At 36.9% G+C, this 23,414-nt stretch overlaps 3 protein-coding genes across 34 annotated transcripts in view; 1 reads left to right on the plus strand and 2 right to left on the minus strand.

The window, feature by feature from the left end:
- The window catches only part of caska (calcium/calmodulin-dependent serine protein kinase a), a 165,758-nt gene that overhangs the window by 102,196 nt on the left and 40,148 nt on the right, over nt 1–23,414 (plus strand). For all 32 annotated transcript variants that reach the window (XM_084421420.1, XM_084421422.1, XM_084421410.1 and 29 more), the window contains exons 3-5: nt 11,394–11,499; nt 13,320–13,397; nt 13,622–13,694. In XM_084421420.1, the coding sequence (XP_084277546.1) occupies nt 11,394–11,499; nt 13,320–13,397; nt 13,622–13,694 (257 nt within the window). The remainder of the gene's footprint in view (nt 1–11,393; nt 11,500–13,319; nt 13,398–13,621; nt 13,695–23,414) is intronic.
- On the minus strand, nt 14,115–18,871 carry gpr82 (G protein-coupled receptor 82). Its single transcript, XM_084421442.1, has 2 exons — nt 18,741–18,871; nt 14,115–17,258 (listed from the first exon to the last, which is right to left on the minus strand). Exon 2 carries the CDS (start codon nt 17,222–17,224, stop codon nt 16,118–16,120), a length of 1,107 nt encoding a protein of 368 aa, XP_084277568.1. The 5' UTR covers nt 17,225–17,258; nt 18,741–18,871; the 3' UTR covers nt 14,115–16,117.
- On the minus strand, nt 20,710–23,121 carry LOC311298477 (cysteinyl leukotriene receptor 2). Its single transcript, XM_084421443.1, has 2 exons — nt 22,964–23,121; nt 20,710–22,103 (listed from the first exon to the last, which is right to left on the minus strand). The coding sequence occupies exons 1-2, from the start codon at nt 23,026–23,028 to the stop codon at nt 21,077–21,079; spliced, it is 1,092 nt and encodes a 363-aa protein (XP_084277569.1). The 5' UTR covers nt 23,029–23,121; the 3' UTR covers nt 20,710–21,076.

Here is a 23,414-nt window from a genome sequence, read left to right on the forward strand (position 1 = left end):
CTTAGCTTAGCATAATGAATGGAATCCTTTGTTGCCAGCTAGCATGTCCTGAGTAAAAGTGATAAAAAAATATTAAAAAAACCCACGTAATTACTTCTTGTTGCCTGCGTATTCACAACAAGTACAAATAGCGATGCAGATTAACACTATGTGATTTCTTAGGCAGATATTGACTTGGGACTATATTATGGGGAAGCACAGGCGAAGCACAGCTACTTAGGCGAAGCACTGCTACTTGGGCGCAGAGATATCACGCAACACATGAAATCCCACGACTTCCGTCAACATACCGGTGTGAATAGTTGCTGCCTGGCTATTTTCCCAACAGTACATAAATGGCGATGAACATGGCTGATTTTGTGTGAGCCAGAACCATACCTATATACAAGAGTTTACAGAAAATTAGTGGAAATAGAACGACAGGAGAAGGTTGCGATCGCTCCACAGCCCGAGGACGTGAGGATGAGAACCAACACGAACTGGTGGTGTGAATGTGGGGGAATATGCCGACTGAAATAGAGTGTCTGTGCTGTGGCGAGTGGGACAAGTTTCTGCCATCGATAACCAGGCTCAACGTGTTTTTTTTTTTCCGGTGTGATAAAGTGAACTGGAAAAAACGCCCCACGCCGAATAGACCAAATGGACAGCTGTCCACAGAGTAAGTGATTATTTTAAACATGACACATGTATAGTAAACTGCTTGTAGCCTTCTCCTCTCTAGTAGTTATACTAAAACTCCTGAGTCAAAAGAACCAGGCTAACTCGGTGAGAGAAATATAGCTAACTTAGCCCTCAGTCATTTCATTTTACAGGTAACGATAACAGCGATTTTTATTTTAGTTTGGTTCTTCATGCTAAACAGGTTGAATTCAACATGAGGTTATACTAGAGGAGGCTAACGTTATTTGAACCGTAGTCTATATACAGCTTCTCAGCATCTATCTTATAACCGAATAAAGACACAGATTAACATAAGGAAGAGTAATAAAAGACAACTTATATGTGCACTTTGTTCTGCCTGTGCTTTGAAAATAGATGGGATGGGGACAGCCGTATGTTTCAGACGTAGTACCGTCTTTCTGGGCCCATATTCCATTTTTTCAAAGTAACTTAGTCCTCCGGTGCAAAATGCTCTTCGCAAACACGATACTGTTTGATTTTGTAGAGAGGCGTTGAAGTACAGATCTCCAGAGCAGCTAGCCATTTATTTCTCAGTTCCACATTCGATGGAATTCTGTGAAACATTCGTGTATGTCCTTTGCTTGTTCTCACAACCTTTTGCTACGCAGATAATTACCATGTTTGCTGTAACTGTAGCTGTAACTTCTCAAAAAAAAAACAATCCAAAAGCAAAGACACTGGGTGCAGGTCACGCGTGTTGTTCTTCTGTGTTTTGACTCGTTGCACACCGGTATGTTGACAGAAGTCGTGGGATTTCATGTGTTGCGTGATATCTCTGCGCCCAAGTAGCAGTGCTTCGCCTAAGTAGCCGTGCTTCGCCTGTGCTTCCCCATAATATAGTCCCAAGTCAATATCTGCCTAAGAAATCACCTAGTGTTAATCTGCATCGCTATTTGTACTCGTTGTGAATACGCAGGCCACAAGAAGTAATTACGTGGGTTTAAAAAAAAAAATGTTTTATCACTTTTACTGAGGACATGCTAGCTGGCAACAAAGGATTCCATTCATTGTGCTAAGCTAAGCTAGCGCCGACCCTGTCAAACTAAAACAATGCATGCACTGAGACAAAAATGCATTTACCCACCTATCTAAATGTATGAAAGAATATGAATAAGCCCTATTTCAAAAAACGGTGGAGTGTTCCTTTAAGGAGGTAGATTGTCTGTGGGAAGAATCTTTTCTGGTGTTTAGTGCTCTGTATCGCCGGCAAGACGGCAAAAGTTCAAAGAGAAGAGTGGTTTTCTGAGCCCTTTATCTCACTTTGGATGTATACAGTTCTTGGAGGGTGGCCAGAGGATGGACAATAGTCCTCTCAGCAGTGCAAATTGTCATTTGTAGTATTTATGCTCTAGATTCAAATAGAATAAAACTGTACTATTTCTACATTATATTATTCTATATATTTTTATGCTGTTTTTATAAAATAACAACAAAAAAAAAAAAAAACATGAAAAAAAAAAAACTCCAGGGGCTGAGAGATCATGGGAGGTGTGTGTTTGCTGGATATGTGCGTCAGCAGCTGTGTTGTGTGCCGTGGGAGCCATGGAGGGCACACTGTGCGTGTGGATGTGAAACTCAGTGAGTCCCCCATCAGCACCTTTGAATCACATGCTGACTGCAACTTTCTCTATCTTTATTTAAAAATAAAAGAGTGACTGTTAACAGCCTCTCATTTGTCTCTACATGACGTGAAATCCATGTCGGTGTGCACAGGTTGAGCTTGTTAGTAAGATGTTGTTAGTGCTTAATGTTGTGTGTCTCTGTATGGGGTTTTTCCTTCATCTACGGTCACTTATATATCCCAGGGGTTGATTTAGACTAAAACTTATAGATTTGAACCTTTAAAAAATTTTTTTTTTAATTATATGTAGGTCAAATTACTATATGTCTATTAGCACTGAAGACATCTACTGTATATGTGTTTTCCTAGCAAATAGCTAACCTTTAGCAGATATAGCAAAAATAAAAATAAATTTGTTTTACCTTTATTTCATACAAATATTATTACATTTCATGTAATGCTTTAATAATCTAAATGAATAGTGAAATAATAACCAATTCAGACCATTTCAGTATGTATTGTGTTAATTTATATCAATTTTATTAGGCTATATCAAATTTATACCATCAAATGTAAGTGTACTTTTTTTACGTAGGAGACAACAGTGACAGTGAAGAGCATTTAAATAGTGACATTTTCAACCAAGCTGTAATATTGGTGTGATATTGAATGTAAATATTTAGAATATTATAATTATAATATACAGTTAGAAGTGCATTTTAAGTGCTTTTTTTTCTTCTAAACGTCCACAGGGCCAAACATGCTCCTATAGTTGAAGAAACATTCACTGAATGTGTTGGAATGTGTCAAAATGTGTCAGTGCTCTCCACACAGTGTGGGTTTGAGTGTGTAGGCTATAATTTAGAAATAAGCTTCAAATGATTGCCATACAGTTGATAACAGACTGTTATTCAGAAAGACATTAATTTGGACCTTCAGACTCCTCTTTCAGAAAGACATATGTTCCTCTTCTGTTAAAGAGGGCACAGAAATAGCCCGGTTGTAAAGCAGAAGGATCTTTCTCCATTTCCCTCTAGAGCTGTTTATATCCTTCCCCATCACTGATCTTTTCTCCTGTCTTTGACTAACTGTTTTTGAGTGTTTGTTTGAGATATTTGACAGCAGTGTGGTGAATGATTCTAAAGCTTTGAATGGGTCCTGTGCTTTGGCTTTTGGGGGGCCTGGGATGGATGTCATTTCATAAATGCTTCGGGGGTCAATCGGCTAGTTAGTGACTCAGCGTCAGGTGGCTCTCTGATACTCTGTTTGATGGATCACTGTTTACTCGGGTTAGTGACAGCGCTGGTGTGATGGAGAGAGGCCACATATGCTTCAGTCGTGGCCCAGCATAACTTTTATCTTGGAATTTGTCTCAGCCTCAGTCGGCACACTCACAGACTTCCTACGGTTTGTTCACACAAAGAAATTGCATGACATGGCTGCAGTTTCATTCCAATTGGCCAACTTTACACAACTTCTATGAGTCAGGTTGCAGAGGTCTTTATTAGTCCCCCAGGAAAAAGCATCCTGGAATAATGCAATGAACACTTCTTAGGAAGAACTCATAAGTGGATTTGCAAAAATGTGAGAGGTTTATGGCATCAGATCCGCTGGTGCACTTAACAGCAAGTAAACTAGACATACACTGCTTATACTTTTTTTTTTTTTTTTTATAATCACTGCTTATTCTTTTTGGACAAATTGAAATTGTCATGTACACACATTTCTGTAGGAGATTCTTCCTGTTTAAGCAGAAAGTTCGTAGCCTGAAAAATGTGTCCTGAGGTGTCTGCATGCTGATTGGTCCAGGTATTTGCATTCAAATGAGTTGCCTATGCTTGAAGGGATTTTCAACTTGTAAATTAAGGATTGAGATTTACGGGTAGGGTTATGAAGTGACGCTAGTTAAACTAAGTGGTTTATTTGCAATGATTTTGCTGGCATAAAAAAAATAAAAAATAAAGATAAAATGAAGCAACATTGTGAATATTGTAATGATTTTAATGTGCTTTTAATAGGTCATTAAGTTCCCCATAGACTGCCATTAGACTAGTTTTTTGAGCCTTGATTTGTTTCTGTAAATCAGTTTAAACTGTCGGATTCAGTGAATCAATTCAAAACTCTGATTCAACGATTTGTTTGTGAAAAATGCACCCTGGAGTCTCTGCATGTCATTTTTCATTTATTAAAACATTTGAGTAATATATATATATATATATATATATATATATATATATATTATATATATATATATATATAGAGAGAGAGAGAGAGAGAGAGAGAGAGAGAGAGAGAGAGAGAGAGAGAGAGAGAGAGAGAGAGAGAGAGAGAGAGAGAGAGAGAGATAGAGATAGAGATAGAGATAGAGATATAGATAGATAGATAGGTAGGTAGGTAAATTATTCTGTTTATTCCATGTATTATGTATTTTAAGTTCTTTACAAAGTGCAACAATTTAAATAAAAGACAATAAAATACAGATAAAACTATCAGAGCTAAACATAAAACATAAAAGCCCAATCAACTAAAAGCTTGTCTAAATAAAAGTGTCTTCAGCTGCTTTTCTAAAAGAATCAACAGATTCGACCACACACAGCGGCAGGGGCAGGGCGTTCCAGAGTTTGGGGGCAACTGCCTGAAAGGAAAGGGTGCGGGAGGAGGAGTAGGGGGTCAACAGGTCTGTGATATACTGGGGGGCCTGTCCATGTAGTGCTCTAAAAGTCAAAACTAAAATTTTATAATCAATTCTATGTTTGACTGGAAGCCAATGGAGTGTGGATAAGACCGGTGTAATGTGTGTCCTTCTGTTTGGTTCCTGTTAAAAGCCTGGCTGCAGCGTTTTGCACCATTTGGAGACGACTCAGAGAAGATTTGTTAAAACAAGTAAAAAGAGAATTACAATCATCTAAATGAGAAGAAATAAAGGATAAGAATAATCATGTCCATGTCAGCTTTGGACAACAATGTTCTCAATTTAGAAATATTTCTCAAATGATAAAAACAGTTTCTGTACCTTAAAATACGGTACCTTGATTAATTTTAACTTGATTGTTTAATTTACTTTGTCCTTTAAGCAGTTTGAATCTTTCAACATGGCAAATATATAAATGTAGATATTTCTCAAATATCATAAAACAATTATTTAAGATAGATGCATATTGTCTAATCTATGTTTAAGGTCAGTTGTGGTCCTGTAGTTCACATCACGCTAGCTGGCTCTACCGCTATCAGCTCATCTGTGTGTTGTGTTTAACTCAGTAAGATTATTTACAGTTTCTGTGAGAGTGTCTTTGATAAGATTCAGTATCTTTGGCCAATGCGTGTTTACGGAACATGACATCGCTCACCACTATTCTGACCAAAGAAATATTACAGCAACAAAATGCTCGTTATGGTCAACAATTTTAACTTAAAGCATTGTGCTTTGCTTATGCTTGTAATAAATTAGCCATGTCCACTTATAAGCATATGTTTTTTGGCTTGTTTTTCAGTTTGGCTCATAAAGCACTCGGGTTTATGGAGCTTTAAAGCGAGCAAATGTGGGGTGTGATATTTTGGTCTTATTTTCAGCATACATTTGAAGTTATTTCAGTTTATTGTGGGCTTGTTCTTGTTCACTGTTTTCTAGCAAGATCTGGCAACACAAACGAGTCAAGGCTTTTACCGTTTTTCCCTGTGATGTCACAGACAGAAGAGAGAAAACCTCTCTGATGCACGTTAAAAAACGGCATCAACAAGTAGTTGTTCAGTTCGGTTCCATACACTCTGCATAGAATTTTTGTCTAAATGTTTGGCTGTAGAATGCTGTTGCCACTCCTGTAAATGACTGAACTGTGTGTACAGAACAGGATTAAGCACTAAAAGGTGAATGGACATCTGAGTTTAGCTGCAGTGTGTACATGGCCTTTGAGTCCTCATAGAAAGGAAAGCTCTGTCATTACAACAGTAAACTACAGTGACCAGTGGGAGGGTGGTGTATGTCAGCCTGAGCAAACAATGACATTTCATTCATCATTGCCTGCATATGATATTTCATATACAAACATAGGCATTAGGCACCAATATAATACATTAAGCTCTTTGAATCATTTCCGGGAACAGTCCGTTTCATTGAATCAATTAAATCAGCAATATTTATCCACATACTAAAAGACAGAAATGAATGATTCATGAGCTATCATCCAAACTAATCAGTGAATCATTGGTTTGAATCAATTTACAGAAATTAATCAAATTGGCTAATTCTAATGCTTATTTTGCCAATGAAATTTTAATAAAACAAACTCTTTCTTAAAAGTCTTATTCTTGCAAGTTAAGATCACAAAACTAGTCTAACAAGTCTTAAACATAATGACCAAATGAAAGCACATTAAATGATTACATTAGTCATAAAGTTGCTTAATTTTGTATTGACAGCTGTATTTTTCATACATATTTCACATATCTCTCAACTTTTAGTCGCCATTAGTGAAAGGCACTGGAACTTTAAACTTTTGTCTCAGTATGTCACTCTCAGATTTTAATTGGTGATCAGAATTTTTTTTTCTTTTCCTTTTCAATTTATATGGAAGTCCTCATACTGAGGTGTAGGTCAGGGCAAAATATCTGCACTCTCTGCAACCTTCAGAACTCTCATCTGCTTTCAAAGAGATTGCCATACATTTCATTCTTTATAGAGCAAGAGAGAAGGATAGAGCGGCTTCATGGTTGCCATTGAATTGAAGGTCTTTCCTGCGGTTGTAAATTGCCCGAGTGATTGTGAGAATATTTCACTCCTTTAGTTATGGTGCTGTGTGAGTGATGGTGCTCATTCTTCAGCAGGTGCCATGTGTGTTTCACAGACTAATGTAATTTTGTGTGCACAGGTTGATTTGCCTGCTTATCTTCATAGAGTGATATATGTTCATTGTTTTCCCATTCTTTGCTCTATAAATGGGCCGATTGCTTGCGTTCGTCTCAGTCCTCTTTATTTACCGCGTCAGGGTGACTGATTGTTTCCATATTCTCCTCTGTGCCTCTGTGTCTCATATGTGCTATATTGCAGCAGGAGGACATTAAATGTTAATGCAGTTAAAAGAGAAGCACATTTCTCCACAACATTCAAACGGTTAATGTGCAGTATATCATTCCCTGGTGTAAGGAATGCCCCCAGAATAGCTCTAACACACAATCTGTTAAAAAATACTTTGCAACAGACTTGAATGGATCTGTGCCTAATAAAAGAGAGTGAAACATTTATTTAACTACAAATGTTTTAATTGTGTTGTTAGCACAAATGTGGTACTTTACTGGATATCACAGAAAGCATTGAAGCTATTTCCGCATAACCGTGTCATGATTTTGCATCATCCCACTTCAAGGGGCTTTGTGCATGTAACATGACTGAAAAATGGTAATGCATAATAATTAAAGGAGTACTCAAAAAGATGATCATGTTGTAATCATTTATTCATGCTTCTTTTGTTCCAGACCGGTATGACTTTCTTTTTTCCATAAGGAGATGTTAGGCAGAATATTTATGCCGCTCTATTCTTTACAGTGACAGTGACGAATGGAAACAGATGCTGTTGAGCTCCAAAAATTATTATTTATTTATTCATATTTATATACATTTATTTATTTCATTCACTTAGTACTGTAGCCTATATATAATAAGTATAACCTGTTCTTTATTTTAGAAAATAGATTGTAGATTCCAAGTGCTTATTAGTGCTTCCGAGTGTTTATTAGTGTTTTTCTAATTTCTTTAAAAAAAAAGTTTTTTATTTGTGTAAAAAAATACTGTAGTCTGTAATAGGGTTATAGAACAGAATCAAGGAGATTTTGCTAAATTGATTTATTTTGAAATCAGTTATTTCAAGCGGTTTTAGAAAATATTAAATAAAATGTTAATTTTATTGCAGTAATGTTTTGTATGTTTTATACCATCTTTAGATTAAATTGTTTAGTTTAAAGATATATCAGCTTGATTTCAGTATTAAAAAAACAACAACATCTTGATTGGCGACTAATTTATACTAAGTAGTAGAGAATGGAGTCAAAATTATAAGGAGAAGAGCAGGGAACAGGAGAAAGTTGCAAGCCAGATCTGAATTCTTGTCATCCATATTAGCACCACGGTTCAACGTGTTAAGGCACTTGTTCTAGCCACTAGACCGCAGGTTTGTCATGATGCACTTCCCATCACTTCAAAACGCACATTCTCACACACAGTGCGTAGTGCAAGATAAAGCGCGCCTGAGTCCAGGGGGACAGCAGAAGGTCAGCAGTGTGAGTGTGTTTGTGTTTATCTGTCATGAGAGGGATTGTTCAGGTGCTGGATGTCTGCTGTCAGCTCAGCCAACATGTTTTAGTACTGCATCTCAGTTAGCCCTCACCAGAGAAGCCGTAAAATCTTCTGTACTTCACTGAGTGTCATATGCATGTGGCCACTTGTAGACACCAATACACGTGGGAATGTCCCAGGGTAGACTCCCTTAGAGGAAGCTGAATAGAGATAGAGAGTAGAGAGTGTCGTAAACCGTGTGGAAATGTTGTGCCAAACATCCAAACCAAGCTGCCTCTTCTCCGTGAGTAAATCTCACCGTCTGATTTGAAAGATTTTCCTCCTCAAATAATCGAGTTGCATCTCAGATTGCCGTTCCATCATATTAAAGCTGCACATCGACTCCACATGAGTGTCCCAGATTTTCCCATAATTCCATAAGCACCCCACCATTGAAACACAGGCTTCAAAGAGCTGGAGCAGATGGAAGAGGTGCTGCACGACGACCTGCGACATTTACGTATTTGCAACTGAATAAACACAAAATAACTTCAGTACAATGGAAACTTTAGAACCAATTGAATTAATGATTTTTTTTTGACAATGTTGTATAAGATAAGAATGTAGTATAAGAAGCCACAAGAGATTGTACCATAGTGATTTTAACAATGGGAAAATAACTTTATTGTACATCTTATGCTGAAATCAGATAAAAGATAAAAGTAAATGTTCAATAGTTTAATGTTCACTCAACCATCATACTTATGTTATATCATGTCACATTAAACATCAGCGCTTCATGTTCATCTTGCAAACAATGCTTGTTTTAATGCGCAAGTGCTGAACCTAAAAGTGGTCAATCTTTCCTCTCTCACCTCCAGACATGAGGCATATAGTGGAGGCGGTGTCATAGTGATGGAGTGGTCATTAAGAGGCCAGAAGCCATGCCAGAAGTCAGAACTGCCACAGCACTAGTTTAATAAACACTGCAGTCTGGAGACGAGCCACTCACAAACTATAACGAACATGAAAACTGTGGCCTTAAAAAGTATTTCGATATTAAAGCTGCATTTAAACATGTACAGTACCTATCAAAAATTTGATTTTTTTTTTGTTTTCTAATGAAGTCTCTCATTTATTACAGTAAAACAGTAATATTGTGAAATATTATTACAATTTAAAATGGCTCTTTTCTATTTTAATATAATGTAAAATGTAATTTATTTCTGTAACGCAAAGCTGAATTTCAGCAGCCATTACTCCAGTCTTCAGTCACATGATCCTTCAGAAATCATTCTAATATGCTGATTTGCTGCTCAGAACACATTTTGGATTATTGTCGATGTTGAAAACGGTTGTTCTGCTTTACAGTTTTGCAGTGTTACTTGGATGATTATAATGAGAGTGGTCTAGATTTGCATACCAGCAACACGCTAACCTCACACATCATAAAGTGTCTGTTGTGTTCTCCGGTCTGTGTACTGTAGCTGCACTGTAATCTGCAATGATATACAGTAAGAGGTATTTCCCCACTCCTGAAGGCTGTGGTTTGCCAACTGGGTCACAGCTGATGAAACAGATCAGGAAAGGCGGGAGGACTTTCCTCTATTTAGAAAGTTTGAAAGAACGCAGAGGAATTTCAGGAAAGAGCGAGGAGCTTGCATGCACTTAGTGTGATGCATATTGTTATTCCGACTCATGGCTTTGTGGTTTGCAGTAGCACGCGTTCCATAGCTGAGATGCTCATTTCCTGTGCTATATCTGCTCTGTCAAACAAATTACTGTTTTGTTTTGTGTTGGTTTAGCCGGAGAACATTGACGCTTTATATATATATATATATATATATATATATATATATATATATATATATATATATATATATATATTTATTTATAATACATTTTAACAAAGAAATAAAAAAAATATTTAATTATAAAAAGTTTAATGGTATTTTTATTTTTTTTAATCCATTAATGATATCGGAACAGTTGTAACACCCAAACATTTTTGTCTTAAAAATTATTAATATATTATTATTAATTAATAATTTTAATACAGAAAATAAAAACATTTGTCATAGGAGAGATGTATTCAAGTCCTTGTATGAATTGCACTATATTTTTAAACACATTAATAGATCTGGACAAAAACTGAGTGTTGTGTCATTGACCCCTCTATTGTATGATTTTTGAAAAGTTTTATCCATGGTAGTTCCTTAGTCAAAGTGTATAATGCGTATGTATGTTTATGTGTATCACACTATACAGCATGTTCAATTAATGGCACCAGAAAGTGGAAATTAAGAAGTGGAACTGTGACTGTTGAGCACTACAGTATAAAAGCACCTTTAAAGTTATTTTGTCATGGGAGATCCATGCAAAGGTTCACACATGCAAAATACTTTTATCATGCATTGCTTTTCTCAGCCAGGCTTGAAAGGATTCACTCAGCACAAGTGTTTTGTAAAACAACAGTTCTTACAGTTTTCTTTTTGCTGTTATTGTTGAATGCCAACAGTTTTAATTACATATGAGAAGAGCAGCGGTGTGTGTGGGGTTGACTATGCAATTCTTTCACCACAGATGTCTAATTGTGCACTCGCACATTTTTTCTGCTAATTGTGCAAACTAGTTTTATAAGTGAAAGATGTGGATGAGATCAGAACATGGTGCTGAGCTTGACTTTTTGTATTAAATTGGGGATATTACAGATAATAAACATGGAAACAAGGTCATTCGTTATGCTTACAATTAGCATAGTTACCAAACCTTTGGATAAAAGTGTATTTTAATGTTGCTAAAAATAATAAATTGGTTTATACAAAATTACATTTCCTAAAAATGACTTGATTTGAAACTGAAATTCGCCTCTTTGTCTTCCTATAGATCTGAAGAGGGAAGCGAGCATCTGTCACATGCTGAAACATCCTCACATAGTGGAGCTTCTGGAGACCTACAGCTCTGATGGCATGCTCTACATGGTGTTTGAGTTGTAAGTCCTTCATTCTGAGCAAATGTGCACTTGTTTTATTATTCCATTAATTCTTTTTTCACACAAACTCCCAAATGCAATAAAAAAAATGTAAATGTTGGATTTATAGCATTGGGAAATATTACATCGAAAAGCTTGACACACTCATGCACACAAGAAATCCAAATGCAGTGCCGTTTTTTGTTTTGTTTATTGTAACACGAGTCCAACACATCCGTCTGGATTAGTGTGTGAAAGTAGCAGTGTTTTTGAAGGTTATCTAGAAGCATATTGTGGTGAGGTTTGGTCAGTGAACTCTAAAAAGCATCTCAAAACAAGACATGAACATCCTGTTCTCTGTCCAGAGGAGCCTGTGTCTGATGCTCTCTCAGCAGTTTTGTGGACTAGGGTGAGCTTTTTAATTCCTCAAATGCTAAATGCTCATATGCTTATCTGAAGTGCCAAGCTTTTCTCAAAGAACTTTCATGAAGTGTGAGTTCTTATCTGGAGAAGCGCAGCTGCCTCTCAAGGGATTTTCTTTAAAGGCCTTAGAGACCCGAGCCGACACAAAAGCAGGAGCTTCCAGAGCTCTGCTGCCCCCTGGAAACAACACCATCACGGTCTTATTGTTAAAGCATTGGGAAAAAATTTCAATCAGAAAAGTGTTCATATCTGAAATTGGCCACAATTTACTCTTACAGTTCAGTTTGTCCTACTACCAGCATGGCGCTCTGGTTTTGCCTTAAGATGCAAAAATCACACTTAAGACATGTTTTGCAATAAATGTGTCTTCCCACACTGAAAGTTGCGAAAGTTTTTGAAATCAAACTTGATGTTTAATGTGTAGGCGGGGTCACAAACACAATTGGCTTTTCACCAGTGTCACTAACCCTTTTAGTCTAGAGAGAATAAGGCGTGCAACATTAAAATACTGAACGTGTACTGGAAAACATCTCACACACAAACCAATCTAGTTTAAATAAAGTGATAATTTATTACAATGAGAAACAAGATGAAAAGGACACCTCAAAATAATTGTTTACATAAATTTACAATTTATACAAACCAAAGAAAAGGTTCACAAAAGAAAGAGGTAAAGAGAAAAGAACTAGACCGTGCCAAATCAAAGAAAGAAGTAAAACCAAAACCAATCTTACTAGATAAACAAAACAATGTATAGTCTGACTAAATTAACATTCATCAAAGACAAAAACAAAAGATCTTCAGCGTCAAAGACGCCCTAAATAAACTACTCTTGCTAACAAAAACGAAAAATACAAACAGTGGCATGTGTTGCTAAACTAGTGTTCTATACACAATTGATAACTCAGTGTAGCACATGGATATCACGTGATATCTCAGCTGTTCTTTTCTCTTCCCCGTTTAATAACAGGTCAAACAACCAGAACAGAAAAACGGCGAAATACTCACAGAGAAAAGACAGCCCAAATGAGCCTCTATTACCAAGTTCTCAAAGAACACGTTTCTCAAAACACTAAAATGGTTCAGGGCAAACATGCATCACAAAACGATCAAGTGAAAGTAAGTGTGCTCTAGCGTGCAAATCATCTCCCGCTTCCCACACAGGTGCGCTCTTTATAGGCACATGGCGCGCCCTCATTGGTGAAGCCGCGTTATATCATCACCAAGCATTTCGATGATTGACAGATGGATGAACCAATCAGGTAGCCGCGTCTTCCTGCTAAGAGTGAAAGTAAAGAGAGAAAGGGAAGGAAAAAAACAACTCCAAACTAATAATAACATAGGACGTAACAACCAGTATCTTAAAGTTTGACTTTATATTGCTGATATATAGTTTCTTGTCTTGTTCTGTCTTTCAGTATGGATGGAGCCGATCTCTGCTTTGAGATTGTGAAGAGAGCAGACGCTGGTTTTGTTTACAGTGAGGCAGTAGCCAGGTAAACAGCTCTAAGGACAGTTTCATCCATTTCCTGTTCCTGTGCTCGCCTTAAAATTGAAGACTGAGATCTCTGTGTTAAAAAACCTAGTTCCCCCCAAAAAGAAAATTCTGTCATTATTTACTCACCATCATAAAGTTTCAAACCTAGTTCCCACTTTCTTTCCATTCAGATTAAAATGGGTTTCTCTCTTTCCCACACCACTCTTTTCTCTATTCCTTTAGTCACTACATGAGACAGATCCTAGAGGCGTTGCGGTATTGCCATGACAACAACATCATTCACCGGGATGTGAAGGTAAGCTCAGTGGTGTCTTAGTGCTTCAGATTACTAGTAAACCCCTTTTTTACACACTGACATCTTTGCGATTTTCACACTTTTGTAGCCTCCCCCCTGTGAATTTAAAGATGTGTCATTTAAAATCCTAAAATTACACATTGCCGTAAACTGCTTCTAAAGGGATGTTCTCTTTTCTCATAAGCAGCCTGCAGCTGTCAATAGGAGGGAATTAAACGTGAAACTAATAGAGGGTGATGACAATCAGTTGCTTAAAATCCAAATGCAGTTCAGTCACAACTCACAGCCTATAAATGAAAATATGAAGATCAACTATGCTCACAGATTTTTAGGAAAAAAGCTTCAGATGTGCTTTTGTTACTGAAAGCTGATATAAAAGTCAGTAATTTGGTTGATATTGAAGAAATATGCATGTTTTTTAACAACTTTATTCTCAATATTTGAACTTGGCAGACATGAAAAAGGCTATTAAATATAGAAACCTAAAACCTAAGAATTGTGACATAACATTAGAAGGTTAAACATGAAAATAAAATACCCTGAAATACATTTATTTGACTGCTCAAAATATGTTTTCCAACATAAATAATAATATTGGGTATTGATCAGACTTTATAATCACTGGTTTAATTAAACTGTGTTAAGAATAAATGCAAAGACAAACTTTAATAAACTTTAGACAGAGTATAGTATACGTATTGGCTGATTTGATCTACAATGATGTAACACTACAGAAGCCAGAATCGTAACACCTCATCTGGAAACAGGTTATTTCTATTCTTAGCAGAGCACTTGGTCACATTCAGCTTAGTTTGAATAAGACAGGAACTTAACTGCAGTTTAGAGTGCCAAGAGTGAGAATTTGCTCACTTGTGAACACTGCAAAGTTTTCAGGGGTTTTCTTAATAATCTTGATTATACATTAACATTGCTCTTTATGAATTGCTCTGTATGTTTAGCATATGTACCATTGATATGGTGCTACACCAAGCAAATGGTTTCCTTTTAACTTCCTGATTTTTTAGATACAGTTTGCCTAAGATTTGCCCTTTAATTTCATGGACTATATTCTGGAAAATGGTTAATGGAGCCAGCTATCTTGCTGAGATTAGATTGACAGCACAAAAGAAAAATAGGCAACTATAATCTTGCTCTTTTATAGGAGTAATGATGCAGACTTTGAAGCTCCTGAGAGACTTTAATATTTACTGTCTATAAAGTAATGGTTTTTAATGCTGCTTCTATCAGAAATATAAATGGATACCTAGTCCATCATGCATCATTACCTATTACAGTCATATGAGTGTGCTGCAAAAATGTAAAGGCACTGTTTGCAAGCACACATTACCTGTTTGCACAGCTAATGGGAAGCTTATAACATTTACCACAATAACCAGCATGCAAATGGAAACAAGAAAGTAGGTATATGTAATGTAACAAATAAAAAAACAAAGTTGTCAATGCATGGACAAGATCTATAACAACATGTACCTGAAATGTGAGTACAGTCATTAAAAGTTAATGTGGCATGCTGTAAATGTGCAAGAAATCACATTAAAGGGATAGTGCACGCACACACACACACTCAAAACAAAATTCTGCTGTCATTTACTCACCCCGATGTCTTTCCAAACTTGTTTGACTTACTTTCTTTAAGTTGTGATGAAACAGAAGTAGCAACAGATCTTTTCTCCTGTGTTGTGATGTAAATCTAAGTGAAACAGTGAGAAAAAAAATGTAGGGTGGGCACTTTGTTCAATGCATTGGTTGTTGATTGAATGGAGGACAGATCTGAATGCAAGTTTGTAGTCGATTTTGAGAAAGGGATGGGGTTTAAGCGGACTAAATAATTGGAGAAGTCTGGCATATGTCACCAGGACATAGACAAAAAAAAAAACAGACATTTAAAAAAATATATCTTCTTTTGTCTACCACAGAATGAAAAAAGTAATTCAGGTTTAGAATGACTTTAAGGTAAGTAAATGATGACAGCATGACAGCATCTGAGCAGTTTTTTTGGGCTGAACTCTCTCTTTATAGCTACACAAGGTACTCAAGCAATTCAAAGTGGTGTGGGAACGGAAGCATCAGATGAATTCTTGTCTGATTTGTAGTTGCTTTTCAAAATTATTTTATTGGAACTTTATCTTGAAATATTATTTGTTTGCATTGGGTTACACAGTGTGCCTGCCCACATATCCTCTATTATAAAGCATTTCTCAGCACTGTGTAATTCCATACAAGAGTTTTCACAGCTTCAGGTCAATACTGAAGAACAATAGACATGCGGAAGTAATCCAGTTGAAGAGATGCCCATTCACTTTCTTATTGGTGTGTGCAGCCAAACATCGTTCAGCTGTTACGGAACATCGCTCACAATGAGACTCCTTTGTGTCAGCGTACAGTATCCTCTCAAGTAATGTCTAAAGACACCCAGTTGTTGCCTGAGATAACTGTCCCCCGTTAGACTTTGATGACTGACTGTCGTTTGCGTTAGTGCTTAATCTCATCAGGCTAAGCGCATGGTTACGAAATGTCTTGTCCAGCACTAAGTACATGATGGGGTCTGTGCTACATCGCATAGTCGCTAAACAGAGGAGGATGCTTTTTACCTCCACGTACATGGACAATGGATGGCAAGCATCTGTTGTGGGTGATGTAGTCCAAGGCTGCTCATTGACAATATTAACGAAGATGGCCTTATAGATGTGATACGGCAGGAGACAGACCACCAGCACGACCTTAATGACAACGATATTCCGAAACACTCTTGCATAGACTCGCTGACTGTCAGAGATGATCGCGCTTTTCTTGGACCTCCAGATGTGCCTGATCACTGCCATGTATGCGCTTAAGACCAACAGGAAGAAGACGAAGAACAATGAAACAGCCACTAGCGCGAAGGCGTGAGATCCTTCCCCTCCAACCTCCACCGCTAAACTGTAACACACTTCATCTCCGTCACCGTCCTTCATGCCTCCAGCCCTGATCGAGTACAGCACCACAAAGGATGTGACTGCTATGGCCACTATAGCCCAGGTGATTAGGCACAGTGCATTGGCCAGTTTTGCTTGCCGTTTTCGACAAAAGAAGGCTCTGGGTAGAACTTTGAGCCACCGGCTTGGGCGATCTGCATGCGAATGTTGAATTAGTGAGGCAAAGCGACTGAGCGCCACCCAGCTCAGTATCATCACACCAATGCAGATGTTGATATGGATCACTGGAGTAAGACCATTTATTGCCATTTGGCACATAGTATTGTGTTGGTCCCATGTGGTCCCAAGCGAGTAGTATGCAGCCTGGAATGGCATGGTGAGGCAGAGCAACAAGTTTGAGATCCCTAGATTTATCAGGTAGATATGGGTGGACGTTTTGATGGAAATCTTGTGCATGAACACCCAAAGAGAAATAGCATTCCCAGGCAGGCCAGTGAGAGACATGATGGTGTAGATAATGGGCAGAACTACACTTGTAGTGGTTGTTTGGCACAGGTTAGAAATGTTGTGTTCAGCATGTGAACTGTTTGCCATTGAGCTCTCGCAAAAAGAAAGAGATTCCCAACAGCTGAGGAAGAAAATAATTAAATAGTTATATCATTGCGAAAAATTCAATAGTTTAACTATTTATACTAGTGAGTAAAAATTTGGACACTAATGATAAACCTGTGCTTCCTATCTTCTGTATTTATAGAAGCATCATTAAATGTCACTTGCATTCCTGTAAATATTCTACCCAATTGCAGAAGCTGATAAACCACTTTCACAATATGTCAGCTTTTTTTGTCACCCTAACACAGTGGTTCTCAAAGTGTGGGAAAAAATAATTCAATTAAATATGTTTGTCTTGTTGTCTCTATGTTTGTCTCTCTCTGTAATGGCTGTTTAAGTCATTATAATTAAAATCTCATTGCTTTTGCTTTACAGTTTTGGTAAAACTAAGGCTAGGGCTAGGCGATAAAATGATAACGATAATTATTGCAATATAATTTTCCTCGATAAAATGATAATTTAAACTAGTTTAAAGCCAGATAAAACTGCGCTGATACAGTCAGAAGGCTTTTCAATCATCAAATCACCATCATTTACCATGGATTTACAATAGTAACACTAACTGCACCATGGTGTTGTGGCAGAAATGTGTAATGAAATGTAATTACAGTATTTTTGTGATTTTTTTTATAGCATGCATTTATAATAAATGTATTTATTTAGGCTACTGCTTTTCATACAAATACCATAGAAACCATATAGTTAGATTTTACTATAGTAGTGATGTGCTATGTGGTTTTAACTGGTTATCATGATCTAAATGAATGCTACTATAGAAGACCAATGGTTAATTATAATAAAACTCAGTCAGAATATTTCAATTTTACCATATAAAAATTAGGTTGTTAAAATTTTTACAAGTCTTACTGTTTTTTCTGGTTCTTTCTGCATCCTAACTTAAGCTACTGCTACTGTGAAATGTGTGTTTCTAAGAGATAAAACATATAATATTATTAATATTGCAGCCTGCACTGCAAATTGTGCTGAAGATACATGTCATCAAAGTCAGGCAACACATTCATTAATTGAAACAACATCACCTGTTTGCAGACACTGAGAAATTATTTTTTTCTATTTAGATATTTATTTTGGAAGATTTTTAAGAATTCAAAAACGTGAAGTGTTTGTCATGTTCTGACAATAAAGGGTGGTTTAAAACATCAATTAACGATCTGGTTTCCTCAACTTTTACATAGGAGCAAAAATCTGCCTTTAAATTTAAAAAAGAAATAAAGATTTGACATTTATTGTGCTAATTATCGATATCGACTGATATGAAAAATTGTATCATGATAATTTAGGCCATGAATGAATTAGGCATTTATATATAGCCCTAACTGAGGCTCAAATAATTCATGTCAATTAGCTATGCTAAGTAGATTATAAGAAACATTTTTAATTATTAAGGGAAAAATAATTTATACAAATAATTAGTAAAACATTTTACAGGTAAGAATAGAATACATACTGTAAGCATTAAGCAATATAACACACTTACCCTCTATATATACAGTCACTGATGTGTGTAATAGGCGTCTGTGAACTGCTTTGTTTGGACCACCTCGCTAGACTCGCTGTCTAAAGGAAGTGAGGTCTGAGCACGAATGATGTATACTCAGTTCTCTTTTGCAAGGTTCCTTTCAAAGAGGCACTTGCCTTTGATAGTAGAAATTCCGCTTGACTCTATAAAAGGTGCTTTTTGTTATTTAATAATTGCTTTACGAAGTAGCTCATAAACTCCAATTCTTATAGAATTGTTAATTTGCATAACATGCAGGAACACAAGACATTTTGGTATCATCTGAACTTTTTCTCAACTCTAGTTGCTATGTAGGTTTTTAACAGTCATAAACTGTAGCTGCTGTGGTAGCATTTTTAGCCTAAGAGGAAGCTCTACCGAAACTGGCCTTCTTACTAAAATACCTGTCAAGGATTTTTAATGATCCCCTCACGACCCCTTGGGGTTGAATAGGCACATTGCAGTTGAAGGACTATTCAAAACAAGTGCTAAAATCACTTTGATACTTATATTTATTTATTTTATGGATGCATTTTGACCATGCAAAATGTATATTGTGTGCCTACAATATTTAGTACTAACAATGATTAAATACAAAAGCATATGCAAGCTATTAAAAAGGTAATTGTGCCTTTTTATCTCACAATTCTGACTCTTTTCAGACATCTCGCAATTGCAAGTTATTAAGTCAGAATTGCGTGATATAAAGTCGCAATTGCAAGCTATAAATTCAGAATTGCAAGATATAAAGTCGCAATTGTGAGTTATAAAGTCAGAACTACGTGATATAAAGGTACAATTGTGTGTTATAAAGTCAGAATTGTAAGATATAAATTCTGATATAAGATAAGTTTAAGATATATTAGTCTTTTTTTCCTCAGAATTGGACTTTATTTCTCGCAATTGTGTTTATATCTCGCAGTTCTGACTTTATAACACGCAGAATATTAACACAATTTCAGCCTTACTGAATTAATAGTTTAGTTGCCATTGATACCAAGAAGGTTGCTCCACCATAGCCAACAAGGACTGTTTTAGTATGCAGGGCCGGCCCTGACCAATTTGCTGCCCTAGGCAAGATTTTACCTGGCGCCCCATGCATCAACACTCATAATAAATCATCATATTAGAATGATTTCTAAAGGATCATGTGATAGACCGGATGTCACATGTGACACTGAAGAATGGAGTAATGATGCTGAAAATTCAGCTTTGCATCACAGAAATAAATGATAATTTAAAGTATAATAAATTGAAAACAAATTATTTTAAGTTGTAATAATATATCACAATATTAAAAAAAAATTCTGTATTTTTGATCAAATAAATGCAGGCTTGATGAGCAGAAGAAACTTCTTTCAAAAACATTAAAAATAGTAATGTTTCCAAACTTTTGGCCTGTACTGTATCCCCCCAAAAACTGCACAACTGTAGAGTAAAACATTAATAAAAAAAGTGATAATAAAAAATGCGTCTTAAAACTGACATGATTGTACAAAATCACAGTCTGGGGACTCAGAACTCAGACCAGCTGCTAACATTAAGTTTAAGGTAAAAATAACTGCCATGAAATTATAGTATCTTACTCCTATGCAATAAATTGTTCATTCACTACATCTCTTTACCTCTGTCTTTATCCTCTTCTCTTCTTTTTGGCACTGTATCTATCGCAGACTATGCTCATTTATAATGTGTCATGTAAATTCGGCCTTCCGTCAAAATCAGGAAACTTTCACCGTGTCTAGAACTGGCGCGAGCTGCCAGGCCCGTTTCTACGAGCTGTTAGCAGTGCTGTCTACATTAGATGCGCGTCGGGCGCGCTACACAACAAATTACCAACAACTGATCGCGCGCGCGCTCTGTTTCTGACGCACTTCAAGCACTCGATGGGCGGGGGGAGATTGAAGAGCCGGATTTTTTTTTTTTTTTTCTTTTTTTTGCTTTATTTGGTAGTATTTCGAATTAATGGTTTTAAAATAGTAGCCTATTATAAAAAAAAAAAAAAAATGTAAAAAATAAATAAAAAATTCACTCGTTCACTCATTCTGGCGCCCCTATGGATGAGTGGCGCCCTTAGCATTTGCCTATACCGCCTATGCCGCGGGCCGGCCCTGTTAGTATGTATACTGTGAAAAAAGCACGAGGAGGTACCACTGTACCATGTAAATTGGCTGCAAGTTTTGCTTCTGTCCATTAGTAATGGTTGTGATAACACAGCTCCCTGAGGTTAGCATGTTTCACAGTTTGCCGAATGCGTCACACAGGAAATACAAAGTTGCAAACCAAATTCTTCACAACTGTGTTGGTTGGTGGCTTCATTCAGTTTCATTTTTCTTTGGTTCATGGCTTAATTCAGTTCCATTTTTCTGCGGTTCTTCAATGTTTTCGGTCATATGTATAGTATATATCTGAGGTGTGTCCATGCTCTTGGAGGCTTCAGGTTTGGGTTTGACCCTGGTGTTGCGATTTGCCCGACAGCAGCGCAAACGAAACACCAGCTGGAGGATGGGATGCAGACAACAGCTAAGAGCTGCAATGAAGATGGTGCTTGTTTTTATCCTGTACTTTGCCTGACAGTTTTCATTATCTGATGTTAATAAGATTATCCTTTGCACATGGTAGGGTAGGAAGCATAGGACAAACATTATGACTGAGGCCAGGATCTTTCTGCGAACCTTTAGAGTTCCTCCGGGTCCAAATCTAGCTCCCCTCACCTTCTGCAGATGGAAGACCAGCAGGCTATAGCTGACCAACATCAAGCACAAAATGAAGAAGAATGCTGAAACACCAACACAGTGGATAGTTTTGAATTGATATCGATAGAGAATGTAACTGTTGACAACTTGGTCAAAGCAGGTCCCATTGATTTGTAGACTCAGTTTAAGTCCCATGCTAGTGCCGACGACTGTGGTGATAACCAACCAGGTAGAAAAGCAGAGGAACCAACTAGACCAAGTACGTTTAAAGATCTGAAAGAAAGCGTAGCTTGGTTTTACCACTGTGGCATAGCGATTGATGCTGGTCCACAAAAGGAAGCTCATGTTGCAATAGAGGTTAATGTAGAAGCAAGAAAAATTTATCAGCTCTACTGCATTGCAGGCTGGAGTTCCAGATAGCCAATTGATGTTCTCTTTGTAGTAGGCTATCCTGAAGAAAAAACTGCAGCAAATCAGCAGGTCTGACACAATTATATTCAAAGTGAAGATGGCAGTGGGTGTCCTCTCTGATCTCCAAAGATCCACCAAGACTATTCCATTAGTTGGAAGGCCCAGGACAGCCAAAAAGAGATAGAGCCAAGGCAAGATGGTTTCATTGCTTTCTTCAGGATGTATCCTGCATGTGCTAAAGAAATAAAGAGAGGAAGAAAATGAAAACGGGGAACTCACAGCTTCTTATCTCTGGATGGAAATGAGCAACTCGACTCAGTTATCCTTTTACTCAACATGTCAGACTGTGTGTGTGTGTATATATACATTAAAAAACATATTGATTCCAAACTTTTAATCGGTAGTATATTAAATATATATATGGGATATTCTATGGCTAGCTGTGCATTAAATGATTTTAGTGAAGAACCACCCGATGCAAAGTGCATTCAAATCGTTGAATGCACAGCTAGCTATGGATTATCCCACTTATACCACTGACAACTTAAAGCTGTTATTGATATTGGCAGTGCAATATTTGATAGGAAGGGACAAAATGACGGTTATTTTCATCAGTTACAGATAATATAGTACCAAATATAAATATATACACACTCACACACAAACTAAGAATGTCTAGTATATATACGTATTTTTCCATGTATACATCCATAGTCTCTTCATCACAAAACCCAGCAGTGATTTGTTAAAAACTGAAGTGAGAGACTATGCACTCAATTAACTAATGCGCTTTCAACTCCTAAATGTTTTCCCATTGGCTCCCTAATACTAGAGTCTTGCACTAAAATAATCTTGTGGCCAGTTGGTTAAAAGGATTGAAAAAAAAAGCTTAGTTCTAAGAAAAGGTCTAAAAGCCCTTGTTTGCTTGTTTGATACTCCATTATCAATGCAAGAAAATTCAGGCATTTCAAATTTGAATAACTAACATACAAACCCAAAACAGACATACGCTGAGGAAATAAAAATAGATTATTATTGTTCAGACTGGAGTTGTAACCTCTCCATTGAGTTATGAGGCAAATCAGTATACAGTACCTTTGAATGTTGTCTGAATCATTGACTCCTGAGGGATAGATTGCTATGCCACCTTGCACAGACATGATGCTTATCTCTTCGCATTTCGTTGCCCGATACTCATGTTCGTAATTTTTACTCGTAGAATCTTGTGCGCAAGTGTAAGCTGTTTGTGGGTGTGCTCTTCAAATGTGCTTCACATATAGGAACTCTAGCTTCTCTTCTGACCACATCCTGGAAGCAGATTATTTGTGGCACAGTTTGCACCTAAAGTCAATTTTTTTTCCTATTCATATATAATAGCATCATTTTAACCATATAATTAATATTAACAAATAAATATAATAAGACCATGTGACAAACTTTTTGTGCAAGCATTTAATTATTTTTCTGTTCACAGGGCATAACCCCTTTGTAGTGACATGTAAGACACCTTTTTGTGAAGTCCTTCCCTCCCTTCCTTATTGTTCTT

Source organism: Rutilus rutilus, assembly GCF_951802725.1.
Source record: "Rutilus rutilus genome assembly, chromosome: 10".
Lineage (NCBI taxonomy): Eukaryota > Metazoa > Chordata > Actinopteri > Cypriniformes > Leuciscidae > Rutilus > Rutilus rutilus.

Bases quoted from the DNA above. Each gene is read 5' to 3' on its own strand.
- gpr82 (XM_084421442.1), bottom strand. From the start codon at position 17,224: ATGGCAAACAGTTCACATGCTGAACACAACATTTCTAACCTGTGCCAA.
- LOC311298477 (XM_084421443.1), bottom strand. From the start codon at position 23,028: ATGTCTGTGCAAGGTGGCATAGCAATCTATCCCTCAGGAGTCAATGAT. The intron at 22,104-22,963 runs GTACTGTATACT...TTATTTCTTTAG, and splicing joins GATTCAGACAACATTCAAAG to CACATGCAGGATACATCCTG.